At 31.5% G+C, this 11,264-nt stretch overlaps 1 protein-coding gene across 1 annotated transcript in view; it reads right to left on the bottom strand.

The window, feature by feature from the left end:
- The window catches only part of LOC109376551 (low-density lipoprotein receptor-related protein 1B-like), a gene marked incomplete at its 5' end in the record, with an annotated part of 229,966 nt that overhangs the window by 73,648 nt on the left and 145,054 nt on the right, over positions 1 to 11,264 (bottom strand). The window contains one exon of the mRNA XM_019632528.1: positions 7,597 to 7,761. Within this exon, the coding sequence (XP_019488073.1) occupies positions 7,597 to 7,761 (165 nt within the window). The remainder of the gene's footprint in view (positions 1 to 7,596; positions 7,762 to 11,264) is intronic.

Genomic DNA, 11,264 nt, shown 5'->3' with positions numbered 1-11,264 from the left:
CCGGCTTCTGGACGGCCGCTCACTGCGGCTGCTGGCTACACACGGTAGCCCATGGTAACCCACTGCCACAGGGGCTGCAGCCTATGCCATCACTGGTGACTCACGGCAGCCCAGCTCCAAGTTGAGCTGCCGTTCAGCATCTTAGCTGTAGAGGGCAGTGTCACTGGCCCTCATATGTGGGATCTGAACCGGGGCCCTCTGGCTTCCCAAGCCAGTTCTTAACCATTGAGCCACTAGGCTGGCCCTGTCTTAAGAATATTTAATGGGAACTAAATACATTCAGCGCAAAGTTAAATTTTTTTCTTTCTTTCTTTTTGCATCAGGCAGAGCTGGGAATGAAATCTTATTAGATGTTTCTTAATTGTGTGGCTTTGGAAAACTTTGATTTCCTCACTGGATCTCATTGCACTTCTAATTCTATAAAATGGTAACAGTAATGCCTACCATGTGCTGGTAAAACACATGGCACATACCTACCACATTGCAAACATTCGGTATTGGTAGCCTTATAGTGATAGTAGTGCTGGTATTGTTATTATTATCAGTACTGTTAATAAACATATTATCAATTTAGGTTATTATTTAAACTTAAATGAGCACACATGCCTTAGTTAAGAAACTCCATTGGAATCCTGATGCACATTTTTCCTATATTTATTATTTTGGGCATAACATGCTCATAGTCAATCCATATATATCAGTTAAACATAATGTATTTTGAAATATAAAATATCAATAGAATCTATTGTATTGTATATTCAAGTAACTACATGGGTATAATATGATATATCATTAGTCCCTGTTAAATGAGCATTAAATTTATATGATTTGGCTATAGTTTACCTCTAGTTACATGGACGTACTTCACTCTATGTTATTTTTTTGTTATATAGCTACAGTCAGGGATTTCTCTTTATGGGCAGACAATAACACTGCTCATTTTCAGTGATAATAGGTAATATCTTAGAGCACTGATTTGGAACAATCTAGGTTCTCAGATTTTAGTTTTCTTAACCACTGTAGCTCATATCTGATGTATGCCACAATGCAAGCATCATATGGTGATAAGAATTAAATAAGGTAATATATCCAAGGAATTTACCAGAATTCTTGACATATATTAAGCACTCAAAATATAGTTGTCACTATAATAAAGGTAACACCTATTATGTTGGTAAAATTTCCAAAGTATTATAATTATTTAATATATATTTTGCAAAGTAATCACTACTTACTTGGTAATAATTTTAGAGTAAAATTTTCTGGGTAGCTTTTAGTCAAGTAATATATCAATTAAGATTGACCAATCAATATGCTTTCTCAAAAGCATATATTTTTTAGTATAATAAAAGTATATTTGTTGGCATTTTTAATAACTTCATATAATACTGGTATCTGTCTTTAAAAGCTAGATTTAATAAACAGTGTTTTAAAAACTGATCATATAAATGCTACTTATCAGTATGAACTAATCAATATTATACGACATTAAGTTGGTAAAATAACTTCTTTGCTCAATATTGGACAAATAAATTACTACCCTTTTCTATATAAATGCAATGCTCGAAAATGTGTGGTTGATTGCTAAGAAAAAATGAACTTCCTATGAGATAGTGACTATGCTTATTATTTCTAAGATGTAGATACCTGCTAGTGAACATCATTAATTGGTTCTCTTTTTAAGCAATTTATTTGAATTCATGCTCATTTGTCTCTGTGAACCATGCTGCTTACCCTGTTTAACTTGGTACTGGCTGAGTCAATCTGGTGCTCATAAATTTTTGTCCCTGGATATAGTATTTTATATCTAACCAGTCTTCTGTGTATATAGTCATTGTTCAGCTCAAATAGCCTGATAAGCACTCTGAGTCCAAGTAATAGCAGTGCTTAATTGACATTTAAACAGCAGGACATATGCACAAAAGTTTACATTTAATGTTCTGCTATGAAACTACTATCTAAGCATTATACACTCTTTACTCACAACATCTTTACTATTTGGACAAAAATCAGATTCTTGTTCCTTTATACAAATAAAAATGATAAGCTAAGAGACAAATCACCACAGCGTCGTTCTGTTATTAGACTGCAATCAGAAAGCCTATATCCTGACTTCTTACCCCCAACACTACTCTCCTTTGTGAAACCTGTTTTCACTCCTGACTTAGATTCAAGTAATACAAGTTTTGAATACTTATAAAAAGTGCTTGCCTTTTTGATAAAGAGATTTGACATTGTACTTTTTAACTTAATATAATATTGTCCTTGATGGAAAGTAAGTGCCCATTTATTCATAATTTTAGCAAGCTGACTGTAGCTGTCGGGTTGTCATAAGTATCATCATGATTACAGAGAACTATTCAGCAAATCCTGACAAAGAAAAGGAAGATTTGTGGGCTTTATCAACTCCCTCTCAGGTACAACTTAATATATTTTGACATGTTTCAAATTATAGGTCACAATCTATTTATACTTCTGGAAAAGTTCATTTTCAGCCAGCATTGTGGAAATGAGACTACAACATTTTTGTCTTTTCTTTGTATACAAGTAGGCCAACTCAAGCATTCTGACATTAGCCTAGAAAACCATAAGACTAAATATTGGGTTGTCGGAAAAGTCATGATGCATTTTTGCAATGAAAAACAGAAAAAAACATGCCATGACTTTTCTGACAACCCAATAGTTTAGTACTGTGCTTACCAAAGTGGTTCAAATGAACCAGTAACTGTCCTTCATGAAGCCAGTACCAGAATTATAGACAACCTTTCTTTCATTCTCTCATAGGTTTGTTGTGAAGATTTAGACCAAGAACAGTGCCTGGCACTTAGTAAGCAGTCCTATATATATTAATTTTCATGATCCTGACAATAATTATTATTGTTATTTTAATTTCTAATAATAATTATTATTTTGATTTCAGATTATAATAGTATTGCATGTTAATTGGAGAACATTTGGAAAATACAGAAGTATAAAGAAGGATCTATTTCCTAATATAGACACTTTATTCATGAATATTTCCCATTTGGGTTCATATTATATAACCAGTGTTATTTTTTGTCTTTTTAAACTTCAGCATACAATGTGAACACTTTTCTATATCATTATATGATCTGCAACTGTTATTATATTATGTAACATTCACCTTTTATATAATATATGCTATATTTTATATATTAACTGTTTGAATTCAAATTTTTACCTCCAATTTATAAGTAACACTAAACTGAACATTTTACATCTAAATATTTTGCTTTTTATTATTATGTAATCCTTGGAATATTTCTATAAGTGATATTATTTAGTTATAGAGCATTGAAACTTAATAAAATTCTTGCTGAGTATTTCAAAATTGCTTGTGGTAAGATCTGTACCATGAACATTTTCTTCCAGTCATGATTTCAGAATGCGGGTTTCATCTATGTTTCACTGGACTCCTCCTTTACTTCCTCCTTCTCAAACTCCTTCTCTCTCTTTTCCTCTTTTCCCTTCTTTTGTATATGTCTGTGTGCACATGTGTGTGAGACTAGTATTCTGCCATTTGCTCACTATACTTTCTGTTTATTTTCGACTTTATGTTTTCAATATTACATTTTCAACTGAATATTCTCTTGGGATTCTTAAAAAAGCAAGTACAACCAAATACCCAGCTTTTGGCACTCCCTAAACATAATCAATATCTATGTTAAGGGAGCTAGGACATCAAGCTTAATTTAAATTAAAAATAGCCCTCATTTAAATAAAAAGTGAAAGAAAAGCAAAGATTTTAAATATATGTTCACCTTTATCAAGACATTAATTAGGTGATTGGTACTTTACATCCCAGGTACATATGTGACTTGAAAGGCATCAGTACACAGGTTTTATCCCCCGTTCCATGATGTTTTGAGGGTGTTGAAAAGTTCCTAGCTTAACTTGACTTTGAGCAACCATTTTTGGGGTAGTCATATTTGATGGCAGTCATATATACCCATCATATTTGGGGCAGTGGCCTAGACAGAAAGATCTTGAATGAATGAGAAGGAAAATTCTCTCCATCTACTCACCTATTTATTATAAGGGCCCTTCCCATTGTAGTGAGATTTCATATATATACATATGTATATATATATATATATATATATATATATATATATATATATATATATACATATGTATATATATAATGAAAATTTTTTCCTCAATAGGGCCTTTTTATTCCTGCTTCATTTCTGAAAACAAAACTTCCACAGATTTTTTTATTTTTTTTTGGTACATACCCAGCAGAGGGATTGCTGGGTCATATAGTAACTATATTTTTAATTTTTAAAGAACCTCCATACTGCCTTCCATAGCATGTATGAGGGTTCCTTTTCCCCCACATCCTCTTCAATACTTGTTATTGTTTGTCTTATTGATGATAGCCATTCTAACAGGTTTGAGGTGATATCTCATTGTGGTTTTGATTTGCATTTCCCTAACAACTTGTGAAGTTGAGCATTTTGTCATATATCTATCTGTTGGCCGTTTGTATGTCTTTTCGGAAGTACTCCGATGTTCACTGCAGCATTATTTATGGTGGCCAAGACATGGAAACAACCAAAATATCCTTTGATAGATGAATGGATAAAGAAGATGAGGTATACACAATGGAATACTATTCTGCCATAAGAAAAGATGAAATACTGCATTTGCGATGACATGGATGGATCTTGAGATTATTATGCTAAGTGGAATAAGTCAGATGATAAAGTTGAGGATCATACAGTTTCACTCATATGTGGCATATAAAACTGAAAGCAACGAATGAACAAGACAAACAAACAAACAAAAACTCATTGATACAGACAACAGTTTAGTGGTTACCAGAGGGTAAATGGAAAGGGTGGGTGGTAGAAGAGAATAAAGGGGGTCAAATATATAGTGATGTAAGGAGAGTTGACTTTAGGTGTTAAATCCACAATGCGACATACAGATGATATATTATAGTACTGTACATTTGAAACATATAATTTTACTAACCAATGATGCCCCAATAAGTTTAATTAAAAAAGGGTACATTTAGTTGATTTTACAAGATGTAAAAAAAGAATAAATATTCATAAAAGTGAAGATTCACTGTAAATATAGTTAACTATATACATATACTAAATTATATCCATAATGAAAAAAATATAAATTAGTCTCTATTTTCTATAATAGAATGGCTGAATAATGCAATGCTTTATTCTCATTTGCAATATTTTGCCCAATGTAAACTTTATCTTTTATCTATCCTTCTATGAGCAGGTCATAGAAATGAATTACATGAACCCTTATTGATATAATCAATGTCAAACTATTTCATTTCATTTTGTAGCACTTTCCTCTATGAGTAGAGCTCATATACACATTTTATTTTAGCTTTCTTTATTAAAAAACTTAAGGAATGAGAAAAAACTCATTTCTACATGCAAAATTTTAATTATGCCTTTCAGACGTGTGCTTTTAATTAACTGGTGACATTTCCTTTGTTCAATTATTATAGTTCTACACAACTGTCAAAAACTTATAAATTTTAATTAAGGCTGCCCCAAACCCTAGTTATATAGTATCCACATAAAAATTTGCCAAAAGGCTTAACTGTAAGTAAACCAATGATTAATAAATCCATGAATTTCTCAACAGGATTTGTTTAACAAATTAACATTTATCTGGAGATAATGAGGTTCTACAGTCTGTAATACCAGACAATGTTTTACAAACCCTATTTTTAAAAGTGAAAAATGCTTTGTAAATAACTTTATTGGATATAATACTATTATGAATTATTAAATGCTTTAAGACAATAAACTACATGGATATTATTCAGGTTGAATTCATATGAGGACTTATTTATATTACTAATTTAAAATATAATTTGCTCTGAACCTACTGTCTATGTAGATCAATATCTAATAATCTGGGTGCATAAAGTTGATATAGTATAGATTTTAAGAATGCAGCAAGGTCTGAACAAATGATTTGAATAAAACATTACAAGTTGTGCTGTATCCATGTGTATAGTACAGAATCCATTAATAGGAAAGCAAATTCAGTGTTTCATAGGGATTTGTCCCTGTTGATCCGTTGCGGGTTGAACAGATAGCCATAGTTGAAGTGACAATCTCTTTAGTCAGCTTAAATATTTCCAAAGATTAACATACGTAATCTGGTTATAACCCAATGATTTTTATTATTATAATGAGAAAATTAAGTTAACAATTAAAGAATACAGTCCCTAAAAACTTGTTTGCATGAGAAAAGCTTTCCTAACAGATACGGTATCTGTGTTACCAAAATAATATTCCAGGTCATATCCTTTTAGAGCCCATTCATTGGATTCTCATTTGCACATTCAGTGAAAGTCCCATGTCTCCCACAGCAATTGAACATACTCTACTGTATGGACTAGCTTCCCTTAGGCAGAATGAAAATATGTAGTAAGACTCCTACTGCCTTTTTTATTTCAATCAGCTGGTTAAATATTTTTATCAGAATTCGATTAAGTAGTTAGAATACCTTAATTATCAATTAATCACATATCAAAATATTTGTAGACATAAAACTGTCAAACTTAAAGAAATAGTTATGCATTTACTATTAGAATGCAAATCAGAAACAGCTTGGTTCCTCTGAACTCCATTGAAAATGCTTCTTAATGTGAGTCTTTCAGTTAGCATTATGCTAAATACTTCAAAGAATGGCATAAACAATAGAAGCAGTGAGAACTCCCAGTAAGACAGAAATTAATCATGTTGGGGATGTAAAGGTGATATAGATTGATTTTCCATTTCCCTAACTAAATTTGCATTTATGTAATAGAATTAAATGTGTATAGATTGCACTCTAATTTAGTTGCATAATGTCCTTTGCACCAAATACTGGGATCAGCAATTATATTTTTATTATGTATTGGGGTTAATTTTTTCCCATGGAAACATATTTAAATTTAATAAAAGTCAGCCAGAAATATGTTTCAATGTTTACTTGTGCTGTAGAAAACATTTTGTGCAAACATAGCTATTGCATAAATTAATAAGAATCTCAAGTATATCCTGACATGTAGTAACCTGATCATTATCAAAGCATATTATATAATACAAGTCAATGGAGTAGTTATGATTTTAGATGGGAATTACAATGCTATCAGATGTACTAATATCATATATTTTCACTTAAAATGAATGTAATTTTCAATAACAAATGATTTTGAGTATTAGGCAAACTGTTCAAAAAGCAAACCAAAAAACCCCCCAACTTTTCAAGTCAAACATATAAGATTTATAAAACTGGTTTCAGTCAATCATTCTAAGGCAGAGTCAGAACATCTATAAGCACTGAGCCCTGTCACACAGTGCACATTAAATACATGATCATGATCATTACGACTGTTAAATTTTGTGACCTGAACTTTGATATACTAAATTTAAAGCAAATGCCATTTATCATGTTAAATTAATTATTAAATTTAATTTGTGTTAATATACTCTTTATGAAGATACCAGCAATTGTATTTGCAACATTATATTCTTTATATTTTCACATGTAAGGAAAATTGCAAATTATTTGAATATACGACGACACTCAAATATTTACCCAAAGCTGATGGCACGCAAGTTCCTCCATTTTGACAGTAGTTGCTACAGTGGTTGACTTCACATCTGTCTCCTGAATAACTAGGCCAACAGTGACACCTCAAATCACCTTTCTCATTTAAAATGCACCTTCCCCCATTTTCACAAGTCAATTTGCATGAATCATCTGGTTATAAAAAGAAATGTATGAATTAGCATGCCATTTAGTGCATGGTAGAATTATTATAATTTAAACAGATAAAAAATAAATACTAGGGTTTACTTTTTTAAAAATAAATTTCCAAAAATAAATACTCTGAATATAAAAGAACACAATTATTTACAAATAGAAAAATAGATTTCAACTGTTGTTGAATGGTGAATACAAATGTTGAATTAACTTCTATTCTTCTTCAGGCTTAAAACATTACTAGTGATTTCTTATATTTGTTACAACAGTAAGCAAACCAACTGAAACTCCCTAAAAATAAAATATTTTCCAACCAATATGTATTTTTTTTAATAATATGAGCAATCATGACTTATTTTTTAGGAGCATTTGATATTAAACCAAACTGAAATATAGGTATAAGATATATGCATATATATTCATATTTTTCTATATTATATATATATATATATATATATATAATATTGTGTATATATATACATATAAATGTATGTATAATTTATAGTATAAGGACACTCTTAAATAAAAATATACTCTTTGATGTGCAAACTTATGAACCATATAGAAACATCTAAAAATAAGTCACATAGATTTGGTACAAGATAATTATAGAAGAGTGTCAAAAACATTTCCATATGTAAAATATCCATATGTAAAATGATTAGGCATAATCTGTCCATACATTTTGGGTGAGAATATGTAAGGATGGTCATTCTTTGGAATAGCAAAATTACTTTTAAAACTATGATGTCTAATTTATGATAAACATTGGTTTGAATCATTTTCCAGGTCATTTCCCCACATGGCCTTGCTCCATTAGAGGCCTTATTCCATTGGAAATGCTGCTTTACTTAGAGCAAGGCACAATGTCCAATGGAAAAAAAATATTGAGAATATTGTAAGAGACATTTTATTCTAAAATATGCCTTCTACTAAAGTCATGTTTCATAGTGAAATAGGTAAAGTAAAAATAGCCTGTATTCCTTACTCAAGATACAGTGCCCTATACAGAGCAGAAACTTGACTATATCACTGAAATAATCACAAGAGCTCCGTGAAGAGCCTCAGTGACTTAAAATGACACAACGATTCAAGTATTAATTAATATCCACTGTCATAAATAGAGACTATTTGTCAGCAGTGCCAGACAATTCAGAGACGTGTCTCATTGCAAGGGAAAGTTTCCAGTATTTTGCCATATAGGTAGACTTCAGGTTGGCATTACTAAAGTTTGCAATTGTAATATGAAGGACTCTCTCATGAAGCACTATATATGTATACATAGTACAAAGAAAATGGCAGTTGGTATAATGAGACTGGCGTTTAGGTCCTAGTTCTGCCACATACTAATCATATGAGTTAGCATATCTGAGCTTCTTTTACTTTAAAATGACCTTAATGACCAATGTACAACTTAACTCATAGATATGTTATGATTATTACATTAAATAAGTTTGAATTAAAAAGTTAAAATTACAAAACTTTAAATATTAAGTAAGAGGTATATACCATATATACATACACCTGAATGAGAATTTGACTTCTAGCCCATGTCTATCATATCTGGAATAGTAGAAGAGTGAAGAGCTGAAATCTGGGTCTACAGATGTGTTGTTAAACTTCAACAGGAAATTAAGTCACTTATTTGGTAAATTACCATGTCACATCAGCATTATTTACTGAGTGCCCGTAAGGTACACTATGTATCCATAGTTAAATGCCAGAAGTTGAGCATGGAGGAACTGATTGAAAGTCACTGTGACTGAGCCTGGGTTAGAGTGAGAAGGAAGGAACTGGAAGAGATGAGTGAGTTTGAAGAGATAAGCAGAGTACTAGGAGATCCTTGAATTTTGGACTTTGTCCCCAAAACAATGTTGAGTCTTCAGAGCCTAAAACATTCTGATAGTGACTGTACTTGGCTGGGTTTAAACTGAAAGCAGGGAGACGACTAGGACTCTGTTTAAAAATCCAATATCCAATATCCAAGCTAGATAAGATGATGGCCTAAAATAACAATTTTGTGGGATGGATAAATGTGGATATATCCTAAAGGTAACTGGAAGGTAAAAATTACATTGGTGCTACATAAAAAGGGCAAGAAAAAAAAAGGATCATTCTTCATTACTTGACACAAGGCAATAGGAACTGAAGGAATGATTTAGCTTTGGACATGTTAAATTTACACCTGTGTAAATGCAAGTGTGAATCTCCAGCAAAGAGTCAAATATAAAGGTCAGATTCTCAAGAAAGATCTAGAGTGGACATATGCTTGCTTAATTCATAATTCACCAAAACATTTATAACTCATTCAGTATGAAATAGCCTAAGTGGGGTTGTGAATGTGAACACTGAAGATAAATATTTACGTCTTTATGATCTCAGGATTATTGGGGGTAGGGGACTTATTTTCACCTGCAGACGTTCGATGTAAACTACATACTACATATATTATACTACATGTATACTACATATATTCAAAATCTTTACATGGTAACACATGCGCATTTCTATAATGTGTCTCATTAGGTATCATAATTTTAAAAATATAACACTGTCTGATGAAATGAAAGTAGAGTCACATTCCTTAAAAACCTAACTGTAATAGATGTATAGTGAAAAAGAAGGCTGCTTTTGTCAATAACTAAATCACTCCCAGAAGCCAAGTTCCAGCAATTATAATCAACTATAGTAAAGAGCAGGTGAATACTTCCCCAAGAATACATAACATTAGAATTTCAAATTTCTTATATAAAGATTAAAAATCTTCAGTATGCTCAATTGAATATTTAACAATAGCAGCTAGAGAAAGGCATGCAATTATAAAGAGCTGAAAAACGTGGCTATATCAAATATTAATGTAAGGAAAAAATTATCTACACTGATCAATAATTCTAATATCCATTTATATTCCTAACTGAGGTGGTCCAAGCTGTTATTACCAATGCTCATATGCACAGAGGCCAATGTGAATGCTTTTTTAACACTGATTATTTGAAATATAACATTTTCTTTTAAATTACAAAATTAACTTTGAGAAGGTTTCTGTAACCATGCCTTTCAAGCAGGGTTGAAAAGATAAAACTGAAATCTCTATAAAAGTTTTGCATTTTGGATGTGTGTATTTAGACAAACATGCTTCTTCCTTTCAAATACAAAACTATACAGCTTGTTTTACTTTCTTTGCTACTTCATGACAGATTTATTTTTGAGTGCTTTGCGTCTGCTTTTTGCTAGGCATTGTGCTAGGCACTTAATGTATGTTATTTCTCATATTTCCAATGACTCTGGACATGGGTATTGTGGGTGATATTGTGTGTAGAGTGTGGAATGCCTAGGTTCACCTTTGGACACCATCATTATTAAATAATGTCAGACATACAGTTAAGCCTCTCCATACTTCAATGTTATCTGTGAATATAGGAGTAATGGCAGCATAGTATCTCTGGGGTTTTATGAGCACTAATTGAAATTTTATATATACAGAGGATGCCAAAAAATGT

Source organism: Hipposideros armiger, unplaced genomic scaffold (assembly GCF_001890085.2).
Source record: "Hipposideros armiger isolate ML-2016 unplaced genomic scaffold, ASM189008v1 scaffold_1150, whole genome shotgun sequence".
In the NCBI taxonomy this organism is placed as follows: domain Eukaryota; kingdom Metazoa; phylum Chordata; class Mammalia; order Chiroptera; family Hipposideridae; genus Hipposideros; species Hipposideros armiger.
This window is presented reverse-complemented; position numbering and strand designations above follow the sequence as displayed.